Source organism: Saccopteryx leptura, chromosome 4 (assembly GCF_036850995.1).
Source record: "Saccopteryx leptura isolate mSacLep1 chromosome 4, mSacLep1_pri_phased_curated, whole genome shotgun sequence".
NCBI lineage: Eukaryota > Metazoa > Chordata > Mammalia > Chiroptera > Emballonuridae > Saccopteryx > Saccopteryx leptura.
This window is the reverse complement of record NC_089506.1, coordinates 124,241,801-124,258,037: the sequence shown is the minus strand read 5'-3', so window position 1 is coordinate 124,258,037 and position 16,237 is coordinate 124,241,801. Positions and strand designations below refer to the sequence as shown.

General features: G+C 50.8%; 1 protein-coding gene and 1 long non-coding RNA gene across 3 annotated transcripts; one reads left to right on the top strand and one right to left on the bottom strand.

Moving 5' to 3' along the window:
• Nucleotides 1-771: 771 nt before the first annotated feature.
• Nucleotides 772-9,587, bottom strand: CBX2 (chromobox 2). Its single transcript, XM_066381442.1, has 5 exons — nucleotides 9,411-9,587; nucleotides 9,284-9,327; nucleotides 8,262-8,327; nucleotides 5,683-5,788; nucleotides 772-4,140 (listed from the first exon to the last, which is right to left on the bottom strand). The coding sequence occupies exons 1-5, from the start codon at nucleotides 9,480-9,482 to the stop codon at nucleotides 2,833-2,835; spliced, it is 1,596 nt and encodes a 531-aa protein (XP_066237539.1). The 5' UTR covers nucleotides 9,483-9,587; the 3' UTR covers nucleotides 772-2,832.
• Nucleotides 9,588-9,793: 206 nt separating this feature from the next.
• Nucleotides 9,794-15,942, top strand: LOC136404445 (uncharacterized). 2 transcript variants are annotated; one of them, XR_010751251.1, is made up of 4 exons: nucleotides 9,794-9,915; nucleotides 11,557-11,608; nucleotides 15,469-15,579; nucleotides 15,872-15,942. It is a non-coding gene; the product is annotated as an uncharacterized lncRNA (long non-coding RNA). The 2 variants fall into 2 exon arrangements; XR_010751250.1 differs by lacking the exon at nucleotides 9,794-9,915 and adding an exon at nucleotides 10,250-10,383.
• Nucleotides 15,943-16,237: the final 295 nt, after the last annotated feature.

Here is a 16,237-nt window from a genome sequence, read left to right as displayed (position 1 = left end):
GTATTTCCCAAAAATACTAGAAAATGCACGTAATTTTTAGATGCATGTTAGCACAAATCTGGTCACCTAGGCGCTCCCTCTCCCCTTATCCTACTCCCTTTCCCAAGCCATTGTGGGCTTCCAGGGGGAGGCATTTCCTTTAACTGGTTGGTCCTGTTTGAACATGGTGGCTGGGCCACTCTCCTATTTCAACTAATACCTTGTTTCCTAGGGAAATATCAATTTTTAAAATTATTATTTTAGAGAGAAACATCGATGTCGCCCCACTTATTTATGCATTTATTAGTTGATTTTTGTACGTGCCCTGACCAGGGACTGAACTCACAATATTGACCTATCAGGACTATACCCAGAAAGAAAAACAGCCATAGTTGAAAGCAATTAGAAGTGGTATAAATGAATTAAAAAACAAACAAACAAACAAACACTAATCAAGCCATTGATTGGCGCCGGTCCTTCTTCCAGATTTCCCCCTAATGGAACCTCTAGCTAGGCCCACAGCCATCTCAGGTCAAAATTCTGTGTAACTAAAACAAGGAACTCTTTTTGGCACCAAAAAAAAATATAAAATGCCAAATTCTCTGCAAAAGAGAACTGGCCACTTTCCTATCAATTATGGAAGCAAACAGAAAGAGATGACAGTATTCAATACCCTTTCAATGCACATTGTGATATTCAGTGTAGTACAAACCCACGGGGGAAAAGGTAATCTCAAGTTGGATGTGACTAATGCCTAGACCTAGACAGACAGACACGCACGCACGCAAATAAAACATTACTACTTTTATTTATTGGTAAACATGACCAGTTCCGGACATCTGGTCCAACTCCAGCAAAGATCATCACACCTGCATGTGTATGTGTGTACACATGTACCCTTTTCAACACAAACTGCTTGGAGTGACAAGCACCAAGAAAAACACACAACATACCAAGAAGGCAAAGTGGCTGGGAGTAAGGTGTTTGCGGATTCAAACTTTGGGATTGAAATAGCCTGTAAACAGAAAGGCACCAAGTTGGGTTTGGAGACCTGGCTGCTGGGAATGTCAGGTCCGCCCACAGCCCCTGAAGCCTAGGGTGGCCCCATAGGCTAGGGGGAGCTGTTGCTGGCCTGGCCTTGCAGCCTTAAGGCAGTGGGGTAGCAGGCAGGAAAGGAGCTGCAGAATTTGGGAGGCCGTCAGCTACTCTGTGGGGGAGAAACCTGGAGGAGCCCCTTTAGTCACACCCAGAGGACAGCTGGGTGTATGAGGACAGGAGTGGAGAACCCTCCCCTTTCTTATTTCAGTCTGGTTGTCCAAGATTCCCAAACCCTCGACTGCCAAAGTGGGCACCATCTCAAAAGCTTCATTTGGATGTCTCTCAATGAGGTCCTGGACATAGGCTGTCTCCAAAGACACACCGCTGAACTTGATTTGGCTACACAAAAGCCATGTTTCCCATTTGGCATGGTGGGTGGGGGCCCAGGAGGCTGCCGGTGTAGCAGGCCCACCCCTCCAGAAACCACAGCCCACTGTGTTAAGTTCGAGCTCTCTCCTGCCTGCAGCCAAGGCTATGGAGATAAAGGAAAGCCCCAACTGGCTGGCTGACTTTAACCAAAGTCTGGAACAAAAAGAGTCCCCCCAAAGCCCCACTTTTCTTTTTGGCAACATAAACACCTAATAACCCCACACGCTGACCCATCTTTCCACCCCATGACAGCAATCCTGACGCTGGTCAGAAACCATCTAGGGCAGCTCTCCAACCATCTGGGGGGTGTGGTGCGCAGCAGTTGGGCCAGCAGATCTGGCATTTCTGGGGGCCGTCTGCCAGGTGGGACACTCTTAATTTTGTTCCACTTCCCAAATGGTACAGAGACAGCTTCTCAGCTGGGAAGGACATGGAACCCCAGAGATGGGGGGGGATTGTCAGGGAAGGTGGGGCCTCACCATGGGTGGGAACCACGGCAAGACCCTTGTGTACCCAGCAGGCTGGGGGCAGTTTCTGAGGCCCAAATCGGGACTAGGCCGTCCTGGTACATGCTGGCAGAAAAGAAGGCAGCTGGAGTTCCCCCAACTCAGAGGGTTTTCAGGTAGAACAGCTCCGGGACCTGCACTCTTCCCAGCCCAGCAGAACTTCCAGGTTTGGGAGCTGCAGCCGTTATCTGCAGGGTTAGATGGCCAACACCAACTTCTCTAGGATTCCCGGCTACTGCCTCTCTCCATTCCAAGATCTGTCCTTTCACATTAAGGCCACAGCCCTCAGCTGTCAGGGGTTGGAACAAGAATAGGGAGGTAAAGTCCCTCCACCTCTGACAGCTCAGGTACAGTTCTGAGGGGGGGGAGCGCTGATCAGCAAAGCCTCTGCTGTGCTCCCCCCTGCCCCAACTTCTAATGGATGTCATTCCTCCCTGGCACAGTTCTCTGGGCCCTGCCTCCCCACCCCCAATACACCCTCATCACCAGTGAGCAGAACAGCTAAGTTGGACCAGAAGCTCCCTCCTTGAACATCTGTAACCCTGGGAAATCAGGAGGAGAGCTGACCACCACTGCCACCACAGGCAGGGAGGATATTTCAGAGGTTTGGCTCGAGCCGCAGGTGAGTGCCCAGACTTCCTGAGGCCAATGGGAAGTAAGGCCCAGAGGTAGGAATGGGGCCAGGCCCGGCCCCGGCAAGGCATCAAGGTACCGCCCTGGCCCGAAGTCACAGGCAGGGCCAGGATCCAGAAGGCCTTCCAAGCCTGCCCTTCAGGGGGGCCACCCAGCACCTGAAGAGAGTTTGGGGTGCAGGTCATTTACTGAAGCAAAATCAGAGGCCAGAGAAGGGCAGGGGAGGCCCTGCCAGTAGCAGTCAGTGTCAGTAATGCCTCAGGTTGAAGAAGCCCACACTGGTGGGGGACTCCTTCACCGTGACTGTGATGAGGTTGGCAGTGACGTCGGTAACAAAGACATGCTCTATGAGGCTGCGGGTGGGCTTCCAGTCCTGGCTGGTCTGTACGGACACAGACAGGTTCTGCTCAGCGCTGGGGGGCAAGGCTGAGTCAGGATCCGAGTCGGAGCTGCTGTTCTCCTCTCCTGTGCTCATCTCAGACAGCACAGCTGGCTTGCGTGCGTCCCCTGGGACTCCTGGTGCTCCGGGGCCCTCCTGCCCTCCGGGGGCCGTGCTGCCCTTGACACAGTCCCTCTTGCCTGCAGGGGTGGGCAGAGCTGTGGCCCTGGAGGCCAGCTTCTCGCTCTTGCTAGTGTCAATCAGCATACCAGCCCCATTCCCTGAGGTGGGGCCAGCTCCAGCACCCTTCCCAGTGCCTGGAATGATGGCAGGGACACCTTTGGTACCTGCAGCATGATGAGCAACAGGTGTACCATTCTTCACACTTTGTAAGTCCAAGATGTGGAGGCTCAGCTCCTGGGTGGGTGTAGGCTGGGGGCCCAGGCAACCAGCAGGGACCTTGTTGCTGCTGTAGATGTGTGTGGGACCCCCAGTACTTCCCCCTTTCTGCTCCACAGCCCTGCCACTGGGGGCCTTTGAGACTTTGCTTCCAGGGGTACTGAACCCTAGCTCCCCCTTCTGCGTCCTCACCTTGAGGTCCAGCCCAAGGTTGCACTTGCTGGTGGTCTGGGCCTTGAGTGCCAGCCTGCTGGCGGCTTGGGCCTGGCTCTGGTTCACGCGGTTCATATAGTGCACGATGGAGCTCTGCCAGCTGATGCCTCCCCGGCTGGGGCTGCTGGCCACACTTTTCATCAGGCTGGCCAAGTTCTCCGGGCTGGTCATGGTGCTGGGGCCACTACAGGCCTCCTTGGCATGGGCCTTCAGGGCTGCCAGGCCGGCCACAGGTGCGCTGAGTGGAGCAGACAGCTTGCTGGCTGGTGCCCCCAGGTCCTTCTGGGTGGTTTTCAGCACTCTAGCCAGGTTTACGGGTCTCCGGGCTGCCTTCTGCTCTGGGGGCAGGGGCTTACGGCCCCGCTTCTTCCGGATGGGGTCCTTCAGTTCAGGCTTGGCTACTAGAATCTGGGCTTTCTTCTGAGGCACTGGGTGGGTCTCACGGCCCCGGGGGCCCCTCTTGGCATCTAAGTCACTGTCATCCTCTTCGTCTGAGGAAGAGGAGGAGGATGTGGAAGACGAGGAGGAGCTGCTAGACCTGCATTTTGAGGTGGTGTCAGGTTCCTGCAAACACAAAGGGAAGGTGTCACCCCTCCGGTAGCCTGTTCCCCAGGGTCTAGAATGCACTTTCCCCAGGAAGTGTCAGACACCTTGAAGCCAGTGCCTCCTGTTGCTTTCACACTAGAAGCAAGGTGGAAGGGAGCAATTTCTTACCACTTTGTTCCAGAAACCATGTATAATGTCCCTAATGAAATTCCATGAAATGTATTTACAATTAGAAATAAGAAACTGGTGGTTCATGAAATAAGTCTGAACAATTAAGAAACAAGCATATACACCATCTGGACACTACAGGGAGTCCTTGGGTTACAACAGCTTCAACAAACAAGTCTCAAGTTTATGATGCCCACTTCAGGGAAACCTTAAGAAAATTGAAACTGAGTGTTTTGGCTTACGCCATTAGCATAGTACTTACAGGCTATGTGGGCGAACTAGTTTGGTTGCGTGTGGTAGAATACACAGTATTCTTCTTATTCATACACGGCCTATGAGTGAGAGAGTTGGCATCCCCAGTTTGCTTACCTACACCATTTTAGACTGTTAAAAGTACAAGTGTTCTGTTTGTGTTATTGCTAGGGTACGTTTCGACTTACACCAAAATTCTAGTTATGTCACTGTCATAGAAACAGAACTGTGTCGTAACCCAAGGACCTCCTGTATTAGCTTTCAAGGGAACAGAAGCTTAGCTCTGGCTTCCTGGCAGACAATTCCAGAAGGGGAATTCAGAGCAACACAATTTACATGTCTCATAAAGATTAAGAGTCAAATGAAAAGTGTGCACAAGGGTTTTGTCACCTAAAGCAAGCGGACACCTGTTGCAATCTCTCCATTTCCAAATCTGACCCCTTTGGAACCTTCCGCACACAGGAAAACCAACCACTTGTCTTCCCAAGTTTCTGAGGCGCCACCACAAATGCTCAGTGCACATTCCTATTGCTCAGGTCTCCGTGGTGCCAGCTTCTACAGACTGAAGGCAAGCTCTCCACTGCCTCCTGAAAGGGAGGTTTTACACAGAAGTGACTGAGCTCTTGGCCACAGGGTGTGGTTTCTGGATCCTGGAGCAGTGCCCTCAAGAAAGGAATCAAAATACATGCAAGACTGCGGCCAGGACCCCAAACCTCATCTTGCCTTTGAACTGTTGGAGGAAGGGAGGGGCAGTGCCGCAGACTCCAGGTGTGTACCTGTGGGCTGCCCAATTAGCTGCATCTACTTGGCAAACCAATGACCACCTACTGTGTGCATGTTTCCTATTCTCCTGTTTCCCATAAGCCACTGGGGGTGTCAAAGAATAATGGTCAGCAACCAAGTGTGACTGTGCTATCCAGTAGAAAGAAGTACAGAGTGGGCAGCAAAGGAATGACCAGCTTAGGAGGGGCAGGAGCTCGGAGCTTGCTGTTGCCCCTGGCAGAGGCTTGAGTGGCAGCAAGGAAGGAGGCAGAAGGCCATGGTCTCAATTCCCAAAGCCCTCAAGCCCCCTTCCTCCACCCTACACTCTGCCTGAGTGCTGGAAGGTAAGCAGCCAAATCAGGACCCTCAAGCACCCACCTTGAGCTTGGAGTGCCGACTGCAGGAGGACATCACCATGTGCTTCCTCGGTCTGCCCCTGGGCCGCTTGCCTCTCTTCCGGTTCTGTACCTCCTTCTCGTGTTCCCTGAGGACAATCACCAGTCAGGCCCTCTCCTTTCTGCAGCACAGAACCCCACGGCTTCAAACACCCCTGGGCATTCCAGCCAAGCTCAGGGTAACTCATCACCAGTTTCACTGGGTGCAGGTCCACACCTGTTTCACTGCAGGGTAATATTTCTACATCCATCTATTTCATTTGTGCTGAGTAAAGACAAGTCAAAGGAATTCAAGCAATTCTAGGAAATGAATACCTCTCTAGGATTCTCCGACTCCATTTAAAACCCAGTGCTAACCCAGGCCACTTTCTGCAGGCAGAATGCTTTGTGGAAACTCGGCTATCAAAAGGAGTCTTTGTGGTCACGTGGCCCAATCCCCTCATCTCAAACAGGAGTCCAGGGCAGGGAGAGAGGACCTGACCCCAGGCACCTCCCTGCCCCCACTCCCCAACCTCCAATGCCCACACAAAATCTCATCATCCAAGGAGCACAGGGAACTAAGGGCTCCAGTCTGGTTCTGCACTCTGGTCTTCCCAGAACTAGTGCCCTGGCTCAGTCCTGTCTTCGCTTCCCTTTTCTAAGATTCCTCTGTCTACGGACTCTGCTCTAGACTAAGTACTGAAAGCAGACTCCACAGGAGCTGGGCTCAAAGCCTAAAGGACACCTTTAACCAGCCCCATGATTCAGGGCTACAAAGCCAAGAGAGGGTTATAGCCTACCCTAGAAAAAGCTTGTTTCAGGCTAACTCCCAGGGAAGAGGATCTACCTGAAGAAGTTTCCTGGTAATTAAAATGGGTAAACATCACTTCACATCACTGGGGCCCAGAAGGTAATTTCTTAAAAGAATCCAATTAATACAATCAGATGGAGCTGATACTCCCAACGCAGCCCCAACCTGTCTAACAGGACAGGAGCGCCCTGTGGGTCTCCTCCCCAACTCTACACTTCTCCATACATCCAAAGGCCACACCCCCACACCAAGCAAATAACTGACAGCTCCCAGTAGAATCTTTCTGGTTTATGGGAGAGCATAGCACCCACCTCCCTAGTTTTCTCTCCACCAGGATGTAACCCAGACCACCTCATGGCTTTAACTCATCTCCCTCTTAGAGATATGCCAACCCCAGTTTTTGTTTGTCACTCCATAACCAAACTGAAGTCAGGAACACACGCTCTCTCGACAGTTAGGGCACTGTCTTGCAGAGAAATGCACCAGCTCCCCTCCCCTCCAGGCTTGTAGGACCTAAGTTATAAAAAATAGCAGACAATGAGGTTACTAAGCTTTCCCAAAGGTACTGGGGCAAGTCTGCACTCACCTCATTTTCTCACCCTGCCTAAGACCACCTTTACTTTTACCCTATTGCCATGGCCCTTTGTGAGAAGACACAAAATGTCCTGCTAAAGTGATAAGCATGACCATAGCTTGAGCCACCTGAGAACTAGCTGGTCAGGCTGACCTCAGCATGAACAGCTTTTGAGCAACTAATTTATCTGCCTCTATCAACAGGCAATCCTCAGCAAACCTTCCCCACCACGTGTGGTCCAAAGAATAGCACTTCTGGCCTCTTGTGCCCGGATGGGGTGGCCCATTCGTCCATAGTACCCAGTATTTCGAGTTGTTATACTGAAGTATTTGTTTTAGTAGTGCCTCACCAAGAACTCACGGTGGTCAAAGGTCAGTCCTTGATGCCTCAACACAGCAGACATCAACATTGCTAATTGTCCCATTCTAGTCTATTTATCTTAAGACATTTTGTAATTGCATCTCCGTGGGCTGTGAGACTGTGAAGCTGTCTGTGTGGTCTCCTGGTAGGCCCACCACTTATCCCTTTTCTTGAGCATCTCAAAGCCCCTCTCCTAACCCAAATCACCTACCTAAAAATACAATTACAGAATTACAAAAGCAAATGCTGCCCCTCTGGCCAAGGGGCCACCACGGCACTTCCTTAGTACCATCAGTTTTGGAAAAATAAACATTCTAGGTATAGATACCATAACTGGTTCACTATTGTGCTACATGTTCCAGTTCCCTCTCTGAGCGGTCTCCTGCTCAGTGCCACCCTTGTGCAGGGAGGAAAGGCCAAGTCCACATTTTTATGGCAAATCTGCTGCCCTAGTTTATCAGTTCTGTTTGCAAATTACTCCACAGAAAAGGCAACAAGAAATCAGAACTATTCATGAATTGAGAGGGTTCATTTTAGCAATTCTGGTTCTCAGAAAGACCAAAAGTAGCTCTTATTCAGTGACTCAATAGGTCTAGACACAGCACAGGCCAGCAAGGGAAGAAGAGGAGGGACTCCTACAAACCCTATATCTTGCTCCACCGTTATAAAGAGCCATGGAGATGGCAGCAAAAACCCTGGTGACAGCTTGTATGGGACCTCAGACCACAACCCAAGCCCAGGGCCCATGGACCACCAGCACTGCCCAGCATGACTGTGTCCACAGGTCACTGAATCTCCCAGCATTCTCCCTCTTCCCACACTGCTGTGACTTTCTCACTTTTTCTGGAAGGCCAGGAGCAGCCGTGGATCCAAGATATTTTCCTCTGGCTCCCAACTGTTGTGTCTGGAAAAGCAAAGAGCCAGTCGTAGTAAAAGAGTAACCACTTTACAAAGCAGTGAGTCACTGCAGAGTCCCAAAAGGTCCCATTCACACCCAAGAGGAGCTCTTGGAGGCCGGGGCCCTGAAGCCCAGCACCTTATCTTTAAACTGGAAGAGAAACTGTTACCTCAATCCTCCAATTAACAGGAGCCTCGAGAGGACTCGGTTTCTCCATCAGAAGAAAACAAACTCCAACAAAATGGAAAGTGGTAGAGGGAAGCCCCCAAACCCTGGCCCGGAGGCAGAGTGGGAAGGGAAGGCTGTCCAGGATGCAGGGAGGGGGAGGCCCAGGGGCACTGAAGCACAGCCCAAAGATTAACAACATGGCTGGCGCCCAAGCGAGCGTGGGCCGGGGCACTGGTAGGGGAAAGCAAAGAAAGTGGGGTCTTGAAAGAAAAGGGAAACGGGTCTGCGCGAGCGACTGTAAACAGAGCCCCCTCCCAGAATGCCAAGTCCCGTCCCTTCCATTAAAAGAAATAAAAAAAAAGAAAGCCATACATTCATCAATAGACAGCTCAGGTTACAGCGGAGAAAATACGAACAGGACGAGGGGGGGCTCGCGTCCGCTGGGAGGGGTGAGGCGGAGCGGGGGCGCATGCAACAAATAGGCGCGGGAGGGAAACGGAAACGGCGCCCGGGGCAGAGTTGGGCTGCGACCCCAGGGGGTACCCCAGGGAGGCCGCCAGCCCTGCACCCGCCAGGGTTGTAAACAAAGGGCGACCCCACGCAGCCTGGACGCGCCCTCCCGGCAGGGGCGGAGGAACCCTTGAGGATCCGGACAACTTCCCGCGCTACGCAAGGACGCCCCCTTTTGCCCCATCCCCCGCCCCGCCAGCGACGCCGCAGCCGAGGGTCCTCCCTCTCCCCGGGGCCGAGGGGCACGGGCGGGGAAGGCGGGCGCCGCATTGTTGGGAACTTACTTGGAAGACCAGCCGCGCCACTTGACCAGGTACTCCAGTTTACCCTGCAAAGAGAGAGGTAGCGCATGAGCCGATCCGGGCGTGAGGTGGGCGCGGGGCGAACCGGGTCGGACTGGGCCATACGCACCTTGCGGAGCCGCTTGCTCAGGATGCACTCGGCGGCGAAGACCTGCTCACCCACGCTACTCAGCTCCTCCATGCTGCCGAGCGCGCCCGCCCTCCCGCACAACCGTGACTCCTATCGCTCGCCGAAACACCTCTACTGCCACCGCCGTCTCCGCCACCGCGCGCCCACCGCCGCACACAAAGCACCGCCCCCGCCTGCGTAGGGCCCGCCCTGCGCACGCGCACCGCCACCACGCCCACTCCACGTCGCTCCACACTCCGCCCAGGCGGGCCGTCCAACCCGGCGCCGACCAATGGGCATGCGGGGTGGGGGGGTTGCGGAGCGCGCATTGTTTGCGGCGGGCTCGGGCTCGGCCTCGCATCCGCCGCTGGTGGCCGCTCAGGGGTTTGTGCTGAGCTGGGAGGGGGTAGACACTCGGCGCGGGGGTCCCTAGGGCGCGGCTAGGGTCCCGCGCGCTCGTGAAGGGCTGGCGAGGAACGCGTGGCGTGGCTTCGGACCTGAGAAGGTGCCTGCCAAGTTCTTCTTGGCCCCTGGGACATGCCCGATCTCCTCCTAACTTTCATTTCCAAGAAAAAAGTCATTGTTCTGCCCCAGAGGGGGAAGTCCGGACAGAGCGTGGAGGTCGCTTCCTGCCTCAGCCCGGAGGGGCGCTGCTGCGGGGCGCGTCAGGCTCTACCCGCTCTCCACCGTTTTGAACTGTACTGCTCACAAAAATTAGGATATTTCAAAATGAATATGAAGAGATTAAAAAAAGAATTTTTTTCTGTTTTTTTCTTTTTTTTAATTTTTTTTAAATTTATTCATTTTAGAGAGGAGAGAGAGAGAGACAGAGAGAGAGAGAGGAGAGAGAGAGACAGGGGTGAGGAGCTGGAAGCATCAACTCCCATATGTGCCTTGACCAGGCAAGCCCAGAGTTTCGAACCGGCAACCTCAGCATTTCCAGATTGACACTTTATCCACTGCGCCATCACAGGTCAGGCTGTTTTTTCTTGTTAAATAAGAACATCAGAAAAGCAAATGACAAGTCAAAATAAGTTGTTCGATTACGCAAATGAGATGCAAAAGGCTGAAAGTACTGGAGTGTCTGCACGTCCCTGATCCCCTAATTTTTGTGAGCAGTGTAGGTCTCTGAATCTTGGGCGTTCCTCCTATTTTGCGCGGGAGCTAAAGGGTGGGTGAGGTGGCGGCGGTGAAGTAATTGGAGATAAAGTACTGGGAGGAGCAAGGAGGGTAGCAAAAATGGAGCAGCCCGGCTTTTCTTACCCCCAAGGCTAGAGGAGAAAATGCATCAAATAAAAACGCGAGCTGCTGGTGTTCTCTTAGCTATGAAGAGTGGAATCCAGCCCTGTGGTTTAGTGCACACGTGGGGAAAACAGGAATAGCACCGGTTAATTTGTTTCGCGATTTTGATGAAATGAATGTGGGGGTTAGAGCGAGGATTCAGCCAATGGTGCTAAACGTAGGACTAAGTCATTTGTGGGCCCAGCAGGATTTGGAAATCTGTATCCTTTGGGTTAATTGCACGCAGCAGGAAGAAGACTGGACCGCGTTCAGAAGTGGGGTGACCTGAAGTCCTCTTTGGGGTCATTGGTACAGCCTACTCTAAATTATCTGCTGTTAAGATCCGTATTCCATTGAACAGTACCCCTTTAATGATAGATATATGTATTCCAGACTGCCCTCTTGATGTTCCACTTATCTGTCAGACTTCACCCTTACTGGACAGAATAATTCCAAAAAGCTGACAAGCCGCCCCAAGGAGGGGCTCCGGACATACCAGGACTTTTGATTCAACACCCACATGCTCGAAGCCCCCCCAGGAGGAGCATTCTGGACATACCAGGACTTTTGCCTCAGTATCCCCTCAGGCTCTCCCAAACACTATATAATTCGCCCCTAGTCTGTAACCAGTGCTCTTCTCCCCTGAGAAGTGCCCGGCAGGGTTCCTTTCTTCCTTTCAATAAAGCCTGTTACTCTGGTCTTTCAGACTCCCATGGATTCCAACATTTGGTGCCGAACCCGGGACAGGTTACTAACTGCCTGGATGATCCCTCTTTGCTGTCCAAACTTACAACCAGGGAAGCAATGGACAGCGGCAGCTCGTCCCGGGCTTACTCCCTGATTCTGTTTGGACCTGTAATTGTAGGTCGATTGGCCGGCAGTCTAACCCTGTCCTGAACCCCTGCTGGACCAGAAAGGTAAGGAGTTTCTCCCTTCCCCTTCCCCGGTTGGCCTCCAAATTTCTTTCTAAAAACACCCCTTCCTGGTCAGACGGTTTTGACTTCGGACCTCCCAGTCCAAACCGTCCAGCCAGGCTCCCCTCGGAACATGGGCTCCTCCCAATCTCAGGCCTCAGAGACTACTCCTGTACTCCTTCGGGACTCACCCTACTCTCTGAGGTTCACAGTTTGGGAAGTTTCTACTCCAAGCGACTAGTTTCTACAGACTTCCTTAAAAGTCTAGGCACCTAGCCAGGTTGCTTTCTACTACTATTACAATATCCTAAGAGATCTTGACAATTTCTGCCACAGGACGGGGAAGGCATCAGAAATTCCTTACGTGCGGGCTTTTCTTCTCCCTTCTCTCCTGTCCTTAATTTCTGTGCCTTCTGTTCTATACCCAGGCCATTTTTTTTTTTTAATTTTTTCCGAAGCTGGAAACAGGGAGGCAGTCAGACAGACTCCCACATGCGCCCGACCAAGATCCACCTGGCATGCCCACCAGGGGGCGATGCTCTGCCCCTCTGGGGTGTCGTTCTGTCGCATCCAGAGCCATTCTAGTGCCTGAGGCAGAGGCCACAGAGCCATCCTCAGCGACCGGGCCATCTTTGCTCCAATGGAGCCTCGGCTGCGGGAGGGGAAGAGAGAGACAGAGAGGAAGGAGATAGGGAGGGGTGGAGAAGCAGATGGCCACTTCTCCTGTGTGCCCTGGCCGGAAATAGAACCCGGGACTCCTGCACGCTAGGCCAACGCTCTACCGCTGAGCCAACCGGCCAGGGCCACCCAGGCTGTTTTTTGTCAAAGAAACCTCACCTAAAACCTCCGCTCCTAATCTTTCCTTCTCCACAGACTCCCAACTCTTTCTCCTCCTCTGCTGGCCAGGGGCCCCTCCCTGCTCCACTGTGTTCTTAAATCCCTCCCCCCTCCTTAGAAGCTGTGGCTCTGGCTGCAGTGCCTGTCTCTTCTCTGACACCACCTCCCTCCTTACAAACTGTGACTGTGCCTCTTTCCTCCTTGCCCTCTCCCCTCTCAGAGCTCTAAATTATTTTTGACTTCTCTGACCACATGGCACTTTAATCTCCTCCTCCTCTTGAAGATTCTGACCCTCCTTCTTTCCATCCATCCAGCTGCTCACACTGTCCATCCATCTGCTTTCTGTCTTCCTCCCCTCTATGCTGGCAACTCCCTGCCATCTCAAAAAACTTAGAAAAACAGAATTGTATATTAAGTTATGTGAGTAAGTAATCTGTCTAGTCTCTTTGTTTGTCAGAAAATATCTCTAGTATAATTTTAATTGAAACAAGTGCACTCATTTAAATTCCTTAATTCATAATGTGTATCTAAAGTCTTTGTTTACTGTGTAACTGTGTCTGTTTCTAAGGCCTTAAACAAGTAATTGCCCACCTCATAAACCAGGTTTACTCATCCCCATGGACTCTCCCTGCAATACCCCCATCCTTCCTGTTCAAAAACCTTCAAGGGCTTATCGCCTTGTACAAGACTTACGCCTAATCAATGAGGCAGTAATTCCCCTCCATCCAGTAGTCCCTAATCTCTACAGGTTACTGTCACACATTCCCTCAAACACCACTCACTTCAGGGTCCTAGACCTCAAGAATGCCTTCTTTAACATTCCTTTATACCCTGACTCTTACTTTCTGTTTGCATTCATCTGGACTGACCTGGACACTAATACAGCCCAGCAACTTACATAGACTGTCTTACCCCGGGGATAAAAAACAGCCCACACCTGTTTGGGCAGGCACTAGCTCAGGATTTAATAGCATGCAATCTCAAAACTAGTACTCTCTTACAATATGTAAATAACCTACTCCTCTGCAGCCCCTCCCTGCCTGCCTCAAGGAGACACACCACAACCCTTCTTAACTTCCTCACCATGAAGGGATATCGTGTCTTCTCTGCTAAGGCTCAACTTTATTCTCAGTCCGTAGTCTATCTAGGCATCGCCTTAACCCCCACCACATGAAGTCTCACCCTAGATCGAACTCAGACCCTCTGCAGTCTCCAACCACCTACCACCACAAATCAAATCCTTTTTCTCCTCAGTCTAATAGGCTTCTTTAAACACTGGTTTTCCAATTTTGCTCTTAGTCAAGCCCCTCAATGAGATTTTCTGAGCATGGCTTTTAAGGTCTATCATGGTCAAGAAAGTAACAAAAAAGGCAAATAAGGCCCAAAAGAGGTCAGGAAATACCAGCTTTGGCTCCAGCGCCCTAAAGGGCTTCATAGGATTCTATCAGGGCCCTACTTCAAGAGTGGAAAGAAAGGTCATTGAACTGAAGCCTGCCAGGCTTCCCGGCCCCACCGGTTGACAAGTCTGTGCTGTGGAAAGAGGGACATGAGAAGGTAAGCTGCCCCCTTGCTCCATGGAGGGAGGGTTCAGTCTCTTCTAGCCCTGCTCCAGCTACCTGAGACCTGACCTTGCCCAACATGCTGGGAATTGCCACTGAAGGCCCAAGGACATCATTCAGGAGCCTAAGGTATTTCTTCCAAATAGCAGATATAAACTAATCTCATTTCTTGTAAACACAAGGGCCATCTACTATGCCTAGCTTGAATATTTGAGTTTTATTTATCCCTCGAAGATCTCTACTGTGGGTATTGACAGTTTGATTTTGCTGCTTTATTTAATGAATAGTATCTCCTTTATTCCTCTTGTCTCAATGCCCCATGCCTATTGTGGGCTGGGACCTGCTGCTAATTCCAGCTAGAAGCAATGATCACTAGGACCTAAACTCTAACTGCAAAGTGTAGAAATGTAACCACCCTTTCCCTAAGTACTTGCAGGATTTACAGGTTACTCAGCAAACTGTCCAAGAGGTGCTTCCAGCAGTACATCACTCAAAGACTGACTTTCACATAGACAGGTCCACACACCGTGATCCTGACAACTCCCACTGCTGCTAAGGGCAACTCTTTCCTCCACCCTGACCATCTGGAGCTCAGAAACAGAGAAACAAAACTGACTCCTTGTCCTTCTATTCTCTATTCACCTCTCAGCCTACCTCACCTAATCAGGGGTTTTCTACTCATATGGGACCAACACCTATATGTGTCTACTTACTAATTGGATAGAAACCTGTACCCTAATCTATCTCACCCCAAATATCAACCTAATCCCACCCCATGAGCCTCTTTCAATTCCTAGTACACTACCCGTCAATCTAAGGACCAAACGAGCTATACAGGTAATGTCTCTTCTTGTTGCATTAGGAAGCCCAGCGAATTTGTATACATGGAATCAGTGGTTTCACACAAACTGGGTGTCTTGACTATTGTCTTTCATTGGTCCACTCACTCTCCTATTTATTTTTCTAACTTTTTGACCCTGCCTCTTATGTTTGTTCACTAGTTTCTTAAAGAACCACATGCAGACCTTCGCCAATCAGAAAATTGTAAAAATCTACCTAACGCTTCACACCAACCCTGAAACCTGCCCTCCCGAAACAGTTAAATCTGAAACCCTGTATCAGCAAACCTCCTAAATCCTATCTTTCAACCCCTACAGGATCCCTAACCCTAAAGCTCTCCTGTGTCCCTGAAGAACTAGGAGAATGAATAGCATTCACCTCTTAACACTTCTCAGTCTTTTTACCCTTCACATAGTAAGGGGACAAGATCGCTGGGTCTTCTTGACTGAAGAAGAGCCTACAAACGGACGTGAAACATTTCTTTTAGCTCAAGCTAACTGCTCTCTCCAGGGCTGCCAGGAAAGAATATCTCTAACTTTACCATGGAAGAACTTCCACCCCCGCTATACAACCCTTCTTATCTCTGCATTCCTAATCTCCAAATAACTTGCCACCTTCTTTATCAAGTTCCTACAGGCCCAGATGAGAGAAATCTCTAGGATTACCTACAATCAAATGTTCCTACATTCCTCTTCCCCAATACCCCAAGGAGAACTTCACAAGGGAAATATCAAATAGGTAGGGATGACAGCAGGAAGAAGCCGCCCCTCAGCCTGAGAAGTTCCGTCTGAATGTTCTCCAAACCCTCTTCTTTTTAAACCACACATATTCAGTCCTTCTAAAAACTTACACCAACAGGTTCCCTGTCTCTAAAAATCTCCACATGTCCTCCCATTTGAGAGGAACCAGACCAGCATGTCTCATGAGGCTCATCCAGGAGACCATGTATCACGTCGCCCTGTCCAATCGGCACTTGCAGCAAGCAACTAATAATTATTACCTCACAAAATTTTTTTACTTCCTAACTCAGGTTTTCGAGGACATCGCCTGGTTCAGACCTCACAGCACAGAAATTGATGACTTCCTTAACTGGATGAGGAATTTGGCTAGGCAAGGTTCTTTTCTTGAGTTCTCTCCAGAAGAAGCAATAATTTTCCAATTTTTTCTCCCCTTTCTCCTCATCACTCCTTACCGTATATTATAAAATAACTGCCTTTCTTTTAAATGTAACCACAGAGTTGAGAAATGATAGATATGTGTATTCTAAACTGCCCTCTTGATGTTCCGCTTATCTGTCAGACCTCACCCTTATTGGACTATCGCCCCTGAGACAGAGGAATTCCAAAAAGCTGACAAGCCGCCCCAAGGAGGGGCTCCGGACACACCAGGACTTTTG

Bases quoted from the DNA above. Each gene is read 5' to 3' on its own strand.
- CBX2 (XM_066381442.1), bottom strand. From the start codon at position 9,482: ATGGAGGAGCTGAGTAGCGTGGGTGAGCAGGTCTTCGCCGCCGAGTGC. The intron at 8,328-9,283 runs GTAAGTTCCCAA...TTGCTTTTCCAG, and splicing joins TGGCGCGGCTGGTCTTCCAA to ACACAACAGTTGGGAGCCAG. The intron at 4,141-5,682 runs GTGGGTGCTTGA...TTGTGTTTGCAG, and splicing joins GTCGGCACTCCAAGCTCAAG to GAACCTGACACCACCTCAAA.